The sequence below is a fragment of the Camellia sinensis genome, chromosome 8 (genome assembly GCF_055761805.1).
Source record: "Camellia sinensis isolate YWXY chromosome 8, ASM5576180v1, whole genome shotgun sequence".
In the NCBI taxonomy this organism is placed as follows: domain Eukaryota; kingdom Viridiplantae; phylum Streptophyta; class Magnoliopsida; order Ericales; family Theaceae; genus Camellia; species Camellia sinensis.
In genome coordinates this window covers 173,654,378-173,674,963 of record NC_138968.1, presented here as the reverse complement: position 1 = coordinate 173,674,963, position 20,586 = coordinate 173,654,378, and the positions used below count along the sequence as shown (strand labels likewise).

General features: G+C 32.9%; 2 protein-coding genes across 2 annotated transcripts in view; both read left to right on the top strand.

Moving 5' to 3' along the window:
• The window catches only part of LOC145798302 (uncharacterized), a 51,923-nt gene extending 32,533 nt beyond the window's left edge, over positions 1 to 19,390 (top strand). Inside the window, exon 4 of the mRNA XM_082885813.1 lies at positions 18,923 to 19,390. Coding sequence (XP_082741939.1) covers positions 18,923 to 19,390 — 468 coding nt within the window. The remainder of the gene's footprint in view (positions 1 to 18,922) is intronic.
• Positions 19,391 to 19,590: 200 nt separating this feature from the next.
• Positions 19,591 to 20,292, top strand: LOC145798301 (protein FAR-RED IMPAIRED RESPONSE 1-like). Its single transcript, XM_082885812.1, has one exon. The coding sequence runs from the start codon at positions 19,591 to 19,593 to the stop codon at positions 20,290 to 20,292; it is 702 nt and encodes a 233-aa protein (XP_082741938.1).
• Positions 20,293 to 20,586: the final 294 nt, after the last annotated feature.

Here is a 20,586-nt window from a genome sequence, read left to right as displayed (position 1 = left end):
TTTAAAATTTTAAAAAATTAATGGTGTGATTATACATTTTGTAATTGATGAGTAAAATACTCTTTTTTTATTAATTTTACTTAACAAAAATAAAAGAAGGATTTATATTAAAAAACAATTTGAGTATAGATTGAAAAAATTATAAATTAATAATTTATTTTATTATAAGACTCTAAAATGTTATAATTTATTTTATAATGATTATTACATAATTCCCCCCAAATAATTTTCCCCAAATATTTGGAACAAACATCCAAATTTTGTCAAAATCAAAATTCCCTCCTTAATTGTTTTTCACAGATCCCTACACCCTTTCTTTATCCCAAACGTTTTCAAAAATCTCTCTCCCTCTCTCTCTCGTCGCCCCCGCTACCCTTGCCACCACCGAGACCTATTTTGCTTTCGCCGCCGCATCCTCCGCCATGGAGAAAAGCTTCCAAAGCTGTTGAGGAAGATCTCTATAGGATCTCGCTGGAGCTCCTCCGCGCCAAGCACCAAAGACTGAGTTTGTTCCTCTGCCCTTTTCTTTTCCTCCTCGTTTTAGCAAGCTACATGCCTCAATGTATATATCTCTCTCTCTCTCTCACTCTCTCACTCTGCAACTTTTTTCTCTCTCTTTCTGCATCTCCATTCTATGAAACCCTATACCAAAATCCCCTTCTTCGAAACTGCCCCTTTCACCTTTGTGAACTCACTGGGTTGGTTTATAAAATTAGGAAAATATGATCTGAATACGTTTATGTTTTTTATGTTTGTTAGTTGTGTTGATTCCACATATATATACATATAAATATAAAATTTCTCAAACCTCAATAGCATCAGCAATTTCAGAAATTCTGGGAATTGCTAATAATTCCCCACCTGCAACTTTGAGTGTAAAGTCCATGTTTTTCTGTGGCAGAATCATAAGGGGAATTGTAGTATCAAAAATCAAGTGCATAGTAATTTTTCCAAATTTTATATAATTCTTTTTATGATGACATGATAAATATATGAATATTTGCACAAATTTGCGTGATTTATCATGAAGATCACTTCCAAAATGTTGACTAAGATACAAAGTACTCACCTTTTCCATCAAAGAATAACAAACAACCCCAAAACATGGAAACTTGTCAACTAGTGGTTTGAAAATTAATCTGAAAACACCCATGAATCCAATATTTTTGACCTAGATGAAAATATATAAGAAAAAATATTAAAGTGGCATCTTATGGTAAAATTCCAATAACCGAACATTCTTTACTTTATATCATGTTATCCAATTTTTCAGTCACCTATTATTCTTCAGAGAGAGTGAAAGAAAACACATTGATTATCTACAAAATAAGTATTAGAAGTACTATACACAAAAAAATAAAAAGTGAAAATAAAATAAACTTCATAGTAGTTTTGTAATAGTTTTGCTACTAGGAAAATGTAACGCCCTCAAAATAATAACATTAAACCCATCAGATAAGACATGCATTTACATATAAACTAACCACATTCCTTTATTTCATTGAGTTTCATTACATAAGTATTACATGTTAACATCAAAACAAAATGCCCTACGGGCTTACAGCTTTCCAAGTTAACACTTGGTTTCAACAAAAGAGTACTAACTCGTTTACACATTAAGCCCTTGGCTCGAAGTTACATGTAATACATCAAAAGTAAAACAACTACACTATGTCCGCCTCTAGCCTCCCAAGCTATGTCCTTGGAGGTGGCATGCTTCTAGCACCTGAAAAAGATATTCCCATATAGGGTGAGCCACAGCCCAGTAGAAATACACTAAACCAACCATGGACATTGACTAAAACATTAGCAATTGATAGTTGGTCAACACTGATACAATCACATAAATAACATATTTATGTCAACGACTTACAAGTCCCAATTACTTTTCATTTTCCCTTTAACAACAGATAAGCATACTAGCTCTATCATCATTTCCACAGATATGTATAAAAACTATATCCACATTCTACAACAGATATGTATATCAACAATATCCACAGATAAGCATACAAGTTGTATCCACACTTCACAAAGATAAGCATATGAGCTCTATCTTCACTTCTCTAGACAAGCATATGAGCTGTGTCTACGGAGTTCATCCCCTATCTCCTCCCAATACCTATCCGGTTTAGAGGTACATCCCCTATCTTCCCCTAAACCGCGGAGTACATCCCCTATCTCCTCCTCTACACATAACGTATATAAACACAATGGTTCTATATACAATCACCCAATACATACAAATAATGTATTCTATCAACCGTCAAGTTCCATGACACATTTCATTGATTAGTTTCAGTTTACCTAATCATCATGCATTGTCTACAACAATCACAACTATCCTCCACCGATAGCCCAAAGCAGTTATCTCTAAACAGAAAATAAATGCACAATGGATATTCAATCAACATTTCATTTCTTCATTCTTCTCAATTAATTATCTCAATTAATTAAACAATGTAATTAGGCCATTTTCCATAATTACCATTTCAACCCTTAGGTCCCATTTTCATCAATGATTCAACAATCATTCCATTTTTCTATGCCAAACATGCATCTAGGTTTATTATGAATAAAACCCCAACTTTTGTAAAATTACACAAAAGCCCCAAACTTTCACAAAATTACCAAACCAAGCCCAACATCTCAAAATACCAAAATTTAAAGACAAAACCCATAGAGAGGAGTAGGTTATTCCTACCTCAAATTCGGAGTCCCAAAGGAGAAGACGACAAAACCCAACGTGCTCCAAAACCCGAGATTTTCAGATTAAAATGTAACCCTCGACGATCAACAACTTTTTTGTAAAGGCCAAAGGTGAGCAAACCACTCCTACTAGATCAAAACCTAGAAAGAAGGTAGTATCTAGAGAGAGAGGCTCAACAATGGTGATTTTGGAAAAGTAAGAGAGAGAAGAGAAAGCAAAAACTGATTTGAAAAGTCACAAATTTCGGGACTTAAACCCAGTCTCCCGCTCGAGCGTAAAAAACCCCGCTCAAGCGGCCACTCACAGACCTCCGCTCGAGCGGCCAACCTCCCGCTCGAGCGCAGAATGCACTCGCCCAGCACTTTTGCAGAACCAGGCCTCCGCTCGAGCTCCCAATCCCTACGCTCGAGCGGCCACTCACACAGATTCGCTCGAGCGGCCAACTCCACGCTCGAGCGTACAACACTGCACAACAAATACTGGATGGGTGTATTATCTGCTCGAGCGCCAACACCTCCGCTCGAGCGTACAGGCCAAAAATCTGGGCAACTAGTTTTGGTTTCTAAACTCAACCAACTTGAAACAAATCCACCCAACACATCCTATAACTCAAATATGAAGCAAAAGGATGTAAACAAAATAATAAACAACTACCAACATCCACGGACACATGTCCGGATCACGGTATAACAAGGGTAAACCCGGAACCGCTATAGAAAAGCTCTATAAATATGAGAAATAAGTTGAAGATCACTTGTATAAGTAATCCAATACCGACTCTAGTTTTAACATCAAGTATGATACTAGGGTTTCCATCCCATTGCATTTCCAATTCCATCGTCATTCCCTTAGCATCGCCTTTAATAATTGAAACCCCTTAAAAGATCAACAATTTTCTATCAGTACCTTAAAAAAGATTAAAAATAAAATAAAACTGATGTCCAAATAAATTTAAATTATTTCCTTCAATTGTTGTGTCTATTCTTGAAGATGATTGGCTCTAACTCTGGCCATAATAATTCCATAAAGTTAAAAATAATATATATATATATATATATATATATATATTTAAAGATTAAAGAAACAGAAGTTGTGGAGCGAATTTCGACTTGCTAATGTGCAATAACTTTGGACCAATCCAATCTGATAGGCCATTCTCTTCTCATTTGATTTTCTCAGAAGAATGTAATTGTAAATTGAGAAGTACAATTCTTTCCAAAATCTATGAAACTTCCTTATTTACATATTATGGAATTCTTTCTTTTAACTTAATTAGAAACTTAAAAGATGATAAATTACTTTTGACAATTACTAAATTTAAAATTAAGTCGAATTCATATTAGTAAGTTTTCATATTATTAATGGTGATTTGGGATTTTTTTAGTCTCATCAAAGATCAAACAAAAATCAAACAAACCTGTAAATTGTGAAGCCACAGTACCAAGAGTCAACTTTGAAAACTTGAGAGATGATAAGATAACTGATCTATATTGTTCGAGACGTGCCTCAGCAGAACTTTGAATTAGCTCTGATACTACCTATGCCACCATGTGTCAAAAATGAAGTAATTTAAGTAAAAAAAAATAAAATGCTTTCATTATCATCACATTGAATCCAGCAAATAAAATGCACTATAGTTGGTGAAGAAAAGAAAAACTAAAATCACCTCATTTACATATGGCCATATTTTTTTAAGTTGAACATTAAGCCAAGTTAACTGCAATTGTCAATGGAAACAATATCATTGCCATAATTATCAGAGAGAAAAACATTTATAGATAAGCATATTCATATATGAATTAAGGGTAAATTACACTTTTAAACCCAGTAGTTTGACCCAAATTTTATTTTACGCTCTATTGTTTTAATTTGAAATTTTTTGTTAATTGTGTTGATTCCATATATATATATATATATATATAGTTGAAATTTGGTTTGTGTATGAAATCTGCGTGTGTAATTGAATTTTGTTCTCATGTGACTGATACGAGACTATAGTTTTTTATTTGCTTATTGAAATCTATTTATGTTTCTAACAATTACTCTTGTGGTGGCTTGATTTCCTATGAGAAAGAAAATTAAAGTGGTTTGGGATGTATTACCTTTAGCAATTTTCTGGGAATTGTATAAACTTAGAAACTAATGGATATTTTGATGTTACTGTATAAACCCATTAAGGTTTTATAGGTCACAAGCTCACAGACAAACAATTGTGTTAGGTTTTATTATTGGCAATCCCGTTTGACAAGGATTTCTTTAAGAAGTTGATTTTCTTCCAAAACTAGGATATCCAAAAGTAATTGGATTTCTTCCAAAACTAGGATTACTTTTGGATTTTCTATAAATAGTTGGTTTTCTCCCAAAACTATTTAATTCCTCCAGATCTTCTTTTTGGTTTTTAAGGTTTATATCTGGGGATACTTTGTGAGTTTTCTTTGATGTTTTGATTGAGTATTCAACTCATGTTTTAAAGAGTATACATCAAAGGTCTTGTTCGTTCTACAAAAGAGAGAGTTGTTCTTTGGTGGATTCTGAAGAATTCGAGCCTGAAGCTTTGGTGGATTCCGGGGTGGCTCATCGTAAAGACAATTCCGAGGTGAAGACGGGTTGGAAGAGGCACATAGAGGTTGGTTCAATTAGGCGTGGATTCGCTAGGTAATTGAGAGTATACCTGCGTAATTCCTTTAAATCTTCTTAGTGGATTGTTTTGTGGCTGTTGCCCGTGGTTTTTTAATCACAGTTGGAGGTGTCCAATTGTGGTTTTTTCCACGTTAAAATCATTGTGTTGATTTGTCTTGATTGTTTGATTGGGATTGTTATATACTGCTTAAAATTGATACATAATCACAAATCAATATCTAGGGGATTTCTAAATTTTTCAAATTGGATATTGTAAGTTCATGAAGATGCATTCAGAGAAGTTAATGCAATTCGATTTGGAATGGTTATTATTTGTTCTTGTAGAGCCACCTTATTTTATGGAACTAATTGATTTATTTAAAAATTCAAGAAGACACAAGAATTGTTATATGTAAGATACCTTCACCAATTTTCTGGGAACGGTGGAAAGTGAGAAACGAATGTTTGTGTAATGATGGTCATCTAGATTGGATCAAGGTTCAAGAAAGAGTTATTTCAAATGTGCCTATATGATTTAAATCCAATAAACTTTTGAAAGTCTTCTCTGTGAGTGACTTTATGTTCAATTATCAGAGTATTAAGGATTGTGCACCTCATTAAATGTACATATCATGTACTCCTTACTTTTAAACCATTAGATATCTATAAATTAATCTAAACCATAATTTAAATAAAAAAATTGAATAGCTTCTCACCCGATTACTTTTTTTTTTCTTTCCCTTTTACTGTTTGTGCTTCCCCCCTCCCCACAAAGGTTCACGTTGTTTTTGCCAAAACCCTCATGTTATTTGGTTTGAAACCCTCCCGTTTTCAGACATAACTCTGGAAATCTTGTCCACCCTAGAAGACCATCCCGTGAAGTGCATCTTTTTTACTGATTGTTCCATTTCTATTTTTGACATGTAAAAACTTTGCTTGAAGGTATGAATCTCTCACTATGTCTCTCTTTGCAACTTGTTTCTCTTGCCTTTCTTCAACCATATTCTATGAAACCCTAGACCAAAATCCCCTTTTGTTAACCCTATTTCCTTTCCCGATTCTTGTTTCCCCTTTTTCAAAACTGCCTCACTTGGAGTGGTTGGTTTTTAAATTTAGGAAAATATGATATGAATAGCTTTTGTTTTTCATGTTTGTTTGATTTGGTAGTTGTTTTGATTCCATATATATAGATATATACTTCAAATTTGGCTTGGGTTTGTGAAATCTAATGTGTGGTTAATTGACTTTTGTACTCATGTAACTGATATGAGATTGCAATTTCTTACTTATTTGTTGAAATCAGTTTATGTTTATAATTTTTCGTTTCTTCTTGTGTTATACTTCTAATATTGGTGGTTTTGGGTTATGGTTGAATGTAGTATTCCCCTTATGGATTAATAGTTGCATATTTTACCTCTTCATTTGAGGATTTTTAGTTGATTGATATACAATTCTTCTCATGATTGGATGTTGTTGGTGCATTATCTATGCACATAATATTTTATTATTAATTTTATATTTGTTTGGAATTCCATCAGATTGAGTAGGGGTTTGCTTAACATTCAACTCAATGTAATACACAATGAATGGGAAAACCAATGACTTTCTATATAAATTTAGGAAAAAAAATTATTATTTATTATACCAACATGCGCAACACACCCAACGTATAATATTAAAAAATCCAGCTTTCTGTTGCCCCAAATGAAGAGTAAGAGATGAAAAAATTATAGAATAATGATAAAATGTAAATAACATTACCGGAGAAGAGAAAATTGAATACATGACAACAAAAAAAAAGTTCCAAAATTTAAAATTATTGAATTGGTAGACATATGATCCTTCTATTTGGCTTTAGTTTTAGGAAATTATTTTCTCTCATTTTTATTTTATATATGTTTTTTCATTACTGTTTATGACTCGTGATGGTAACTTTGGTTATTTTCTCGCGACAATAACTTTGGTTGTTTGCTCTTAACGAACCACAAAACACACCGAGTTATTCAGTGTCTCTCAACTACTAACCAACAAATGTGGGCCAACATTATCCCACATGTAAAATATTTTTCTATGTTGTTCATTAGGAGCATCACATAATAATTGAAGCATAAATCTTAATAGTACTAATTGTTCTTGATTTCTGGTGCTTGAATTGAAGTTTGAAAGCTTAAATTCTGTTTTAAAAGTTGTAGTTATCGATGTCTTTAAAATGATGAAACTTATGTTTAGAAGCAAATGATTTCTTTGAGTGCTGAAGTTGATGCATAATTGACGAAATTCAAGTTAAACATAGCAAACCGAATTCAAATAGCTGAAATGTTGATGAATCAATTTGGGGACATTAACATGAATGAATCGGTTTACAAAAACTAATGGTCTGAAATGTTGATGTTTTATTGATAGTAACAAAAATCAAGGTAGTTCTCAAAAACAAAGATCAACAACCTTGACAGTTTCCATGTGCTTTGTTTTTATTTTATTTTTTAGATTCTTCTTGCAAAGGACCTTGCGCATTCTTCATATCCCTTGAAGGTTTCCATATAATTTTCTCTCTAATTTATATGAATTATGGGCAAGTTTCTCATGTCCATCATGGTTTAAAAATTTTCTTATTGCTACCTACATGATTTCTTTATGAAATTTCTGACAATGTTGGCTTACTTGAAATATGCAAGAAATACCATGGACAAAGTCATTCAATAGAAAAGAGGCCAGCTGCATGCAATATATCATAACTTCTTGGGCAAGGATGTGAATGACATACGGATGTGGATATGTCTCCTCTCCAGTTTAGTTGAGTCATGATGTTTAGTCTAGAGGATAAATTATTTATCATCAAAGAAATTTGTGAAATATAATGGCTGGTTTTAAGGCTAAGTTGGTGTTGGAACTTGGTGCTAATAAGTTTATGCTAAAGCAATAAAGCGGTTATAGATTGGAGCTTCAGAACATGGTGTTGCATTTGTTTCTTTTTAATTGTAGAAATACAAATTTGGTTTGAATTTTAAGGTTTGTTAGATGGTGTTTAAAAGACAAATGAAATTTGGTTTGAATTTGGTTTGAACATGGTGTTGCATTTGTTTCTTTTTAAGGTTTCCAACTTCATGGATTTATTATTCTGTAATAAGTTGCAGTAAAATTGCACTAAATAGTTGAAACATAGATTTGAAAATAAAGAATAATAAATTGCACCAAATAGTATTTAATTGAGAAGTGCTATTATTAGCTAAGTTTCTATAAATTAGCCCTATATCTTTTTCCCTTTTCATATATATATATATATATATATTTTCGTGTGTTTAGAACTTAATGCATTTTTGCTTTTGATACCTAGGGGGTGTTACTTTGGGATTGGCCACCTAGCCAAACCGATATAACATGAATCAGAGCAACTCCAATAGTTTAGTTAGATGCCTTGCCAAAGCCAAAAAAATTGGCTTTAGTTCACAAAATCACTCCTCTAATGGTGAGTCAAATGCCTTTACAAAAAATGTAAGCCAAATCTTGAACCAATGTGGATAAAAGTTTGGCAAAGATATCCGTTGCCACATCAGTTTTCCTACCAAAATTTAATTATTTTTTCTTTACCAAAATGTTGTTGGTGAGCACATGAGGATCACGGTTTTGTTGGCGGGTAAGGTACCTTTAGGTTTTGTCATTATATTTAAAGTTCTCTTATTTCCTGCTGCTACAATTTTTTTTCTTTGGGAATGATTGCCTCTTGTAGATTATCCTTCAAATTAGTGGACCAACCAAAGCTAATAAAGAAGATTATTTGGAGAACATTGTGCATAATGCTTTAGATTAAATGAACTCACTCAATCATCTGCATTGTATAATTACAAAATGATAACTTAGACTGAACCCAAGTTTTGCAATATCATTTTATCAATTTTGCCAAACTGGCAACAACATTCATAACCAAATTTTTCCCCTCAAAAACACTGTCCTTTTTATTTGCACCACCAACATGAAAAAAATAAAAAATAAAAAAATCTATCAAATTGACAGCGACTCAAGATAATAACACTACTAAAAATCGGACCTTTTGCGACGGTCTCAAACGTCGCAAAAGGTCCACATGTCGTCACAAAAGACTTTTTGCGACGAAGTAGCAACAGGAAATGGGGGGTTGCTAAAGCGATGGTAAATCGATGGTATTTGCGACGGTTTAACCTGACACAAAAAAGGGAGGAAAACATCACTTTTAGTGACGGTTCAAGATGCTGTCACCAAATTTTTTTTTAAGGGCGATAGTTGATGTCGCGAAAAGTATTGTTAGTGATAGGTATTAATCATCGCAAAAAAAATAAAATTAAATCAATAATGTATTCGCAACAATTTAAATTGTCTCTAAACTAGCACTAATATGTGTATGCAACAAGTTAACCCGTCGCATATAATAAAATGTAAGTAAATAATGATTACATTAGCGATGGTTTATTACTATCTCAAAATAATTATTTTCATAAAATATATTTATTTTTTATTAATTCATTCCCTATACAAATTATTAATATTTTGTAAAATAAAATACATCCACATCCATACACATCATCATTCGCATTCACATTCGCATTCGCATTTGCATTTGCATTTACATTCACAAAATCATATATAAGTCCTCAAAAAAAAAAAACAAAAACAAAAACAAAAACAAAGAAAAAAACAAAATCATATATACGAATAACAAAAATACTTGAGACCACTAATTAGTGGTGGCACTAATGATGTGGCAGTGGGCCCCACCCACTGCCACAGTGTTGTTGTGCCTTGTTTTTTTTTTTTTTTTTTTTTCTTCTTAGTGGTGGTTTAGTGGTACCAATCACTACTGATACAAATAATATATATGTACCCTGTAACAATATAGTGTCAACCAAACATTCTTTACAAAAATATATAAAACATCCTCCAACAATGTTAATAATTTTTGATAATTCAAGAACTCAAATTTTTATCTAAAACAACAAAAGTATAGATAGTACAAATAAAAAAACATATATATTATAGCTTGCTTTAGTACCAACAGTAAGCTCCAATATCGATATGTGAAGATATCATCACGTACTCAAAAGGGTAGCATTTGCAAAAACAAAAACAAAAAAAAAATTATTTACAATATAATTAATTCCAAGCTTACAAAAATTGTAAAATATTTGATATTATTTCAAAAAATAAATAAATAAGTAAGATTGTAACATATACATGAATCGAGCACCACATAATGTATCTTCCAACAGCTTCTCCAATTGTTCTTGGACCTCGGGATGGTGTTTCCAAACCAGCATTCGGCTTTTTTCGCTTTTAAGTCAAAGATTTTGCAACATTCGGGCCTAATTGGAACTCCATTAATGTCACACAACGGATTGTTACTAATAAGAAGTCCCTCCGCCAATTGGACTATTGATATACATGAACTATCCAAAGAAACTTTAATTATATCGTAAAATAATGATAATACTATTAAAATCAGGTATTGATTGAACACATTCCGCTACAATTTAACAATAATGGAATAAACACAAAACAAAAAATCTAGCCAAATAATTGTGCTTAAACATAGACATAGCAATCCCTAGTAGTTCATGCTAGTAGACATGAAATAGATGTGAGATTAACAACAACAAAAAGGCAATATAGGTCACACAAAACAAAGAACACATAATCAATGTCAAGAGGCCAGGTCCTGTCTTTTCCGACAAGTCATTTGTGCCTAGTTAGTCGTGTGTGTCAAGTTTCATTGACATCCGACGCCATTTGACCATTTTAGTGTGTCAACCGATTCGAAAAAAGAGTATCTCAAGGACAAGTTTTCACAAATGAAAATTAAGCTCCAGATTCAAAACCGAGAATTGGTTTCGAGTCTCGTCTTTTCCTACAAGTCATTTGTGCCTAGTTAGTTGTATGTGTCAAGTTTCGTTGACATCTAATGTCGTTTGACCATTTTACTGTGTCAACCGGTTAAAAAAAAAGAGTTTTTTACAGACAAGTTTTCATAAACGGAAATTAGGCTCTACATTCAAAATCGAGAATTGGTTTCGAATCTCGTCTTTTCCTACAAGTCAACAGAAGAGCCAATATAACAGTGTGCTTAGCAAAACCAACAAGAAGTTTATTCAACAGCTATGCTTAGTAGCTTCAAGTCATATCTCATTAACATGTAAACATGTAATTGAGTGTAAAAGAAAAAACTGACGAGTGTTTTACATCTTCAACTTGGTTATGGAGCTTCTCTCTCTTTGATTGCACTTCATTGTACTTTAACATTTAGATGATTGCGCTTTGCAACTGTAAAGTGATTCCATGAAGATTTGTAAAGCAGGCTTTGGATGCCAAGTTTAAAAGAGTTCTCAATTCTTTCCAAGATATAGCTTAATAAATATAGACATAGTATCGTACACATTTTTCTATACTGCAATTCATACCTAATGCGCATTCGCAAAAACCTAAAAGAAGTAATATAATATCTATAATTGGAAGCTAAAGTGAAAAAATAAAATTTGAAGTATGACAAAATCAAGTTTGTCCCTCTCTTGCTTCTATTTGTTTCTAGCATTCAGCTTCTAATGGAAAGTAATGACACTGACTGAAAAATGAATTATTGAATGTATCTAGTATCCATCAATCAGCTACAAATATACATCAGGAAAAGAAGAAGCAAACACGGAGGTTAAGATATCCATACTCAACGCAAAGAATATCCACAATCTAATACAGGATATACAGCTTAGGCAATAAAGGTTAAAATGAAACTGTCATTTACAAATTTCTAAGTTCAATCAACAATAGAAAACAATAGCCAATTGTAACTTGCAAAACATAATGGAAATACCTTAAAAAATAAAAAATAAAAAAAAAACAGTGATGAACAAAGTTAAAAAATGAGCAACATACGTTTGCTTTCATGTCCATAATGTCAAATCTATTGTCCATGTAAACATATTATTCACTCTATCAAAATTTCAGTTGCTTTCAGATGAGCTTTGAGCCATGGCCTTTCTTTTGTTCAATTTAAGGGGTTGGATTTTGTTGTAGCTGATGACAATAGGTATGGAATTAAGTTTGTGTTGAGTTTAGTGAGTAACAATGACAGGTTTGGAGTAAAGAAACAGTATGTGAACTGCTAAGAAATCAAGGTTAGTACCTAACACGTCATAACATGTGCCTACAAGTTTGCAAATCTTCATTCTCTTTTGGTAATTTTGATCTGCCAATTGGAACCATCAAAGTGTAAGTTATATTGATTGTATTCATGCTAAAATGAAGATTTTGTTTTTTAAACTGAACATATTTTTTTTAGAAAAAACATTTAAATTGTTATTAAAATATTAAAAAATATATTCACTGAAAAATAAAAATGATATATAAAGGTTAAGGGTATGTTTGGTTTGGCTTTGTAGAGTGATTTTGGGGGAAAAAAATTTAAAAAATTTGTTTGGTTTGTAATTTTTCCAAAACAATTTCCAAAATCACTTTCTCTCTCTTACATATCAATCAATCATTTTTTCTCTCTCCTCTCTCATTCTCAATCACTTTTTCTCTCACACACATCTACTTAATTACAACAAAATATCAAATCATTCCAAACTCCCAAACTCCAAAACTACTTTCAAAATACACAACCAAACAAACCAAAAAAATTCCTAAACTCTCTCCCCAAAACAATCTTTTAAAACTACTCTCTCAAAACCAAACCAAACATACCCTAAGTGTTTCTAAACTTGAGTGTACATGGTTAAATGGGAGGTGTGAAGAATTGTTTTTCGGGTATAAATAGAAGCACCCCACACATAATAAAAATAGAGAAGATATTAAAAACTCCAAAGAGACGAGAATAGTGGGGTTCGGTCTTAGAGTACCTGCACAATTTTGTTAGACTTGGCCTAGGCATTTAAAGTAGGCCCACCTCTACAAGAAACACTAAGCGTAGTCATTGTATTGATTAGATTAAGTAATTAATAAAGGTTTATTTTGAACCAAAAGGGAAAATCCAATGAAATCGTATTGTTGATTAAGAGTGGTACGAAATATTGCAGGCAAGGAAAACAAACTAATAAAAAATAAGTTGTTTTTCGTAATCGATAATAGTAAGTGATCAATGAAAGTATGTTATTATTGGTTTGGGCATATTATCAAACACATGGTGAGCAAAAGATAAAATTGTAGCAAAACAACAAAACAAAGACAATACATAGGCTGAGCCAAATATTAAATAGAATTGGGGCAATAACAAGCATCAATCTAATACAGAAGCATAGAAATCAAGTAACATCTCCATAGAAGACAAAGAAACAGCAAACCAAACAATTACATACCAGATTGTTTGGATTTGCAGTTGGTTTGTGAAAGAAAAATGCATACAGAGTTCAGCCCAAATGCAAACTACAGAATAAAGGAAGATACAACACTCAAACGAACATTCATTGTAAGAAATTGAACAATTTCTTTGATAAACTAGAGAGTAATTTGCAGCAAAGAAATTGAACAATTTACACCTCTTAATATCTCATGACTTGAGGAACAAGCTTGGGTGAAAAGCACACCGCCTAATCTGTAACGACACATTGCCTAATCTGTTGTTTAAGCTCATTTAAAGTTCAATCAAACCAGACCCTCCAAAACCAATAAACAAAACTCATCTGGTCAATGATAACTGATGCATTAATAGTTCCCAATTTGGCAAAGCAAATGCACAAAGATCACAGTTTTCACATCTTAAATTTATCCCTCCTAAGCACCATCTTCTTAATCTTTAAGAGCATAACAACAACTTAAGCAACTAAATGCATACTTTAGCATAGGCCTTATATGCTAGATACACATTTCTATTTCCTTACAATTACCAGACCTCAAACTCAAAGGGCCTGAAACATGGAGGAAAGATTTTTTTTACCTAAAGTATACCAACACAAGAACATGGCATAAACTCTGCCAGTGGCCAACAATCAACCATCTCATTATGATCAAGTCACACAAGGCATCAAGCATATTATCTCACATCAATCATTATTTTCAATAATAAATTGCAAATAGTTGCTAATCATCAAACTCCCATCCAAGCCATCAATGCCATACTTGATAGGAAAATGGCTCTGAGATTTAGCTCTATCAAGTATAATGAGTAGAATGCCCACAAAATTAAGATCCTATCAATCAGTTATTCGACTTGATGGTGTATGCTCAGAAAATTAAGATAAACTCACAAATGTAATGAAGAAACAATATTTCTAATTTCTGATGCATTCCTGAGTTGGTCCAAATAATTCTTGCTACTGCTATTTTCATATTCTTCGAAATATAATTCCTAATCCCTAAACATTTCAATCCCAATTAATTTTTGGGTCACAAAAGAATAAAGAATGACACAAAGATGAATATGGTCCCACCGATGAAAATAATGAACTCCTCAAATGTATTAAAGAAAACAAGAGAAAATTATTTCACATCTTAACCATCTGAAACAATATAGGACAAGAAAACCAAGAACAAAAAACACAAAAGAGACAAAATAATAACAATTTACATCATATGAAAAGTAAAACAATTAAAAAAGAACAATGTTTATCAAGCTGTTACTTTGACGTTGAAAATAAGAAACAAAAAAAAAAAAACTTCCCTGTAACTAACAGAGTTTCCAAAAATGCAAGTTAAGCGGGAAGAGCTATTTCCTTTATTCAAATAACTACCCAATGAAAACTTGACATTGGATTTTTCGAAGAAGTGAATGAACCTTACCCGGGAGTTGACTGACTGAATCTGCAACAACCTTACCATCTTCAACCAATTTGGTCTCTAAACTACCCGTCTTAGTATGCCTTCACCTCTTGAAATTCTGTTAATTTGGTCCTAGTTTCATTTTGTTAATTGGCATGAAATTCTGTTTGAAAGAGCTGTGATTGATGGGGAAAGCAATTAAAAAAGAACAATGTTTATCAAGCTGTTACTTTGACGTTGAAAATAAGAAAAAAAAAAAAAAACTTCCCTGTAACTAACAGAGTTTCCAAAAATGCAAGTTAAGCGGGAAGAGCTATTTCCTTTATTCAAATAACTACCCAATGAAAACTTGACATTGGATTTTTCGAAGAAGTGAATGAACCTTACCCGGGAGTTGACTGACTGAATCTGCAGCAACCTTACCATCTTCAACCAATTTGGTCTCTAAACTACCCGTCTTAGTATGCCTTCACCTCTTGAAATTCTGTTAATTTGGTCCTAGTTTCATTTTGTTAATTGGCATGAAATTCTGTTTGAAAGAGCTGTGATTGATGGGGATTTATCTATGTTTTATAGGCGGTCTATTTGCCATATTAATTTATCAAAATAAGGCCTTACACTACACAAGGTATTGGAATCTACCAGTAGAATGAATGTTTTACATTTTTTCTGATTAAATCCACTTGAGGAAATGAAATATCTTATGGTAGATGTGGTATTACTTCCAGCTATGTAATTAAATAATCCTTTCTTCAATGAACCACATCACGGAATGATAAAAAATTTATTTTCACTTGTTTGTTTTGAACATAAAAATCATTGTGTTATGCAACTTGTTCCAACGAAGATGATTTGCTGTTAATTTTGGTGGCTGGTAGTTAGAATGCCTCTTTATTCATGGTTGAGACACCAACATATTTTCTATTTTCTATTTTCGGGGACATATTAACAAACAGGTGGTGTGCACAATTTACACATAAATTAAATTAAAGAAAAAGAACAACATAGAAACCACACACCGACACAACTTGTAAGACATGGAAGCAGCTATCAACATACCAGATTGTCTGGCTATCTCAAATTAAAATACAAAGATGAACATAGTATGGAATTTGGAACACCTGGCTATCTGGTTGTGCACACATGGTGAGATAGAAAATCATGAGTCTATATATTTTTGTTTGAAACGACTTGCCCATTACTTCTCAACAACGAAAGGAGCTATTGTAGAGGCAGATCAAATAGCAAACCTGGAGCACTGTTTACAGAAACGATCAGTTGTAGTGGAACACCAATTAGCTTATATTATTTTACTATAAATTTTCTTTTACACATTACTTTGTTAAAATAAGTGTTTGTTTTATTTGTCTAGATTTTTTACTTTATATGTATCTAATAAAAAATTGGATATGCCAAACTTTAAAAAAAAAAATACATATATATATATATAAACTTAGCAACGTAATTTTGTAACTTACAAGCAAAGAATTTTTTTTTATATATAAAAATTTTCAATGTAAAAATAAAAATAAAAACCTCCTTTAGATTTTTCGCTTTGGTACAAAAATAAGAAAAAAAATAATGGATATACAATGCTAGAGCAAAGTGAAAGCAATTAAAGGAATGTGAATATCATTGAGAACTGATGTTAATTTTGGATGAGAACAAATATCAGATATTCATTCTTTATGGTTTCGGTTTTGAAATCAAAGCCCCAATGGCATAACTATCTTGGGTGGCTATAGATATTAATTTTGACTGATAAAAAAAATTAATAACAGATATTCAATAAGGGTTAGGGTTTTGAAATCAAAGCACCAATGACACATTTAGATGAGGCTTAGAGTTAGCAACAAAGAACTACGGAAAAGAGTTCTCAAAAAAATTCGATTCAAATGGAAGGGAAGGGAAAAGATGATGACTAGGCCTTTGCTCACAAACCCATGGTGGAGACGTCCAGAGAGTGAGAGCTTGTGAAGAAGATGTCAACATGGCTGAAGCCTTGATCGCCGACGAGGCGGTGGTCCTCGGAAGCTTTGGCTATGGCGGAAGAGAAGAGGGAAGAGAAGAGCCAACAAGAGGGCCAAACATGACTGATTCAATTTTGTTCCCCCTTGTAACCGGCTACACCGGTTGCCTATTTGAGAGTTAGATTATTTAAATAATTTAGTTATGACCTGGTTATAAGGTAATATGGTATAAATAAATAACTGAATATAATTAAGTTATGAGTTAATATGATAGTAGTTATGACTAATATGATATTGGTTATGACATAAAATCATATAAGCTCATAACTTAATGTACGGTACCTCTAAATGTATCATAGCATCATATTTTCAAAATGTTCATTATTCCTCCATAATGGTGGATGTTATTTCAAAAAGTAGCTCCATTTCGTAGCTCGAAATATTGAGGCTCAAAAGGCCCGACTTCTTTGTACACCCACATCATTTCTTTGTACAGGTCATCCCTGTTACAAACAGAACTCAGCACATTTCATTTCAAATAAAAAAAAGAAAAAAGAACAGAGTAAAGAGAGTGAGAGAGAGAAGACCCATTAGCGCCGACGAGGCTGTGTGTGTGAAAGAATGTCGCTGACGAGGCTGCTGCTGCTTCTACTAGTACCGACGAGTGTTGCCGCTGCTACCATGTGTGCGAAAGGTGCTGCCGCTGTTGGTGTGTGTGCCGAAAGCTGTCGTCGCTGCTCCTTGATTCATGCTGCTTATGATTCATCTTCTTGACCCATTAGTTGGTTTTGTTTTGAATTTAGGATTTCGCATTGAACTCTGCAAAAATCTGTTGTGTGGAAATATTCAAAAATCTGCTTATGATTCATCTCCTTGACTCATTAGTTGGTTTTGTTTTGAATTAAGAGGATAAAACATGTAGTGAATAATTAAAAATCTGCTGGTCATACTTATATGATTAAAAATAATTAAAAATCTGCTGGTCATATTCATATGATTTTTGCACACATTGTTGATGAAATATGTTGAATATTCTGTTAATAAGGAACATTGTGCGTGCAAAAATCTATTAGAGCCTATATTTTTAAATTTTCATAACTCATTGATTAATCCATGACAAATGACTGAAAATTTATGTAGTGAACTTCACTATTAATAAGGAACATTGTGTGTGCAAAAATCTGTTACAGCTTATGTTTTTAAATTTTCATAACTCATTGATTAATCCATGACAAATGACTGAAAATTTATGCAGTGAACTTCACTGTTAATAAGGAACATTGTGTGTGTAAAAATCTGTTAGAGCTTATGTTTTTAAATTTTTATAACTCATTAATTAATCCATGACAAATGACTGAAAATTTATGTAGTGAACTTTATGTTAAATAATTTCAAATTTTTCATTTTAGATTAGACAATTATGTTACTTTTAAAATAAAATTCTCATTTGAGACCATTAAAATCACCCCCCTGTCCCATGTATCTGTGCTTAGAAAGAATAAATTTTTTTTTTCAGTTTGCAATGGAAGTGTAAAAATGAACCTGTATCTTGCTTCCTTATAATGTTGCTTGTTGTGTGATAAGAATGGTGGTAGAGGCAATCAGTGCTTTGTCTCTACTAACTCTCTTAATATCTACTCTATTTCACTTTGAAGCTACAATAGATATTGATTCACACAATAATTCATTCAATGTGAGTGAGGAAGTTGAAGAATAAAATAACAATGTTGAATTTAATGAGAGTGGTGATGTTGACGAACCAAAGAAGGGGATGTATTTTTTCTCAAAGTAAGAAGTATACACATTTTATGCAAAATATGCGAAACAACTGGGATTTGCTATAGCTTATAGAACACAAAATGTAACAAGGGATGGGGAAGTAAAGTACTTTGGAATTTAATGTACTCAGGCACAGAATAGAACAAAAAGATCAGAAGTAAATCCCCTCAAACCATCTTTGTCATCAAAAATTGATTATAAAGCAAGGGTAAGAGCTAGTCTACAAAAAGATGGAAGATATAAGTTAACCACAGTTGTGCTTGAGCACACTCATGATTTGATTCCGACTGACTCACTGCATTTTGCAATGAATAAGAGGATTCTAACTCCAATGAAGAGGAGACTAGAAGTTAACGATGCAGTAGGGATTGGGGTGGCTAGGAATTTTCATTCCATGGTTATTGAAGCGGGGGCATATGAGGCATTAACATTTGATGAACAAGATGCAAGGAATCATATTCAAAATGCTAGAAGATTGAGACTTGGGGTAGGAGACGCCGAATCAGTTACATTTTATTTTCATAAAATGAAACAACAAAATTCGAACTTCAATTCGGCAATTGACCTTGATGAAGATGGTCACAATATAAGTCCATAAAGGTTGCTTTGAGTAATGCAGTTTATGATTCATTCACAAAAGATGAATTTGAGGAATACTGGGAAGTAATGATTGCAAAATTCAATCTGAATGATAACGAGTGGTTGGGGGTATTATACCATGAGTGACATAGGTGGATTCCTGGCTATGTTAAAGACATATTTTGGGCTGGCATGTCAACTACACAATGAAGTGAGAGTATGAATGCATTCTTTGATGGATATGTGAACTCCAAGACAACCTTAAAGCAATTTGTTGAGCAGTATGACAATGCCTTGAGAAGTAAGGTGGAGAAGGAGACAAAAGCAGATTTTAAGTCTCGTAACAAATTGTATGATTGCTTAACGGTGTATCGTTTTGAGAAGCAATTTTGTGCAGTTTACACTAATTCAAAATTTAAAAAAGATCAAGTAAAAATGAAGCATCTAGTGTACTGTCGTGCAAATCTTATCAAAGAGGAGGGAGTAATTTGTACTTATCATGTGAGGGAGGGTGTTCTTCTGGGTGAGGGGATAAAGAAAGTGGAATTTGTTGTGTACTTCAATTCAACTGAATGTGAGCTCCAATGTATGTGTCGATTGTTTGAGTTTAGAGGTATTATGTGTGCCCATTCACTTTGTGTGCTCATTGAGAGATCCATTTATGAGGTGCCAAATAAATACATTGTTTCGAGATGGAGAAAAGACTTGGAAAGAGGGTACACATGCATTCCAACCACATATACTAACTTTGGGCCTGCTCTACATCCAAAGTTGCATGATAACTATCACAACACGTTGGATGAGATCCCAGAACTTGCTACCAATGATGATGGTAAACACAAAGTGATTCAATTTGGGTTGATGAAAATCAAGGATGAAGTGAGAACAGTTCAATCAGGTAGTGCGAGTAATGTGCCATGAACTAGTACTTTACCACCTTCAAGTAGTACTTTACCACATTCCCATACTTCACCAAAAAATCCTCCTCGTATCAATACAGCAAAGGAAAGCATGACTCGCAAGGTACTCAGTCCTTTGGTCACTCGCCAAAGAGGTCGTCCATGTATGAAACGGAAGGTTAGCAAGGTTGATGCAATAGTGAATCGGTTGAAGGGAAAGAATAAGAAGGCTAATCCGGTATAAGTACATGTTTCATTCTGCACTACATATGTATATTTCATAATTTGTTAAACTTAAAATATTCATCAATGTCTT

What these genes read in the sequence shown, in the direction of transcription:
- LOC145798301 (XM_082885812.1), top strand. Translation starts at nt 19,591, where the DNA reads ATGAATGCATTCTTTGATGGATATGTGAACTCCAAGACAACCTTAAAG.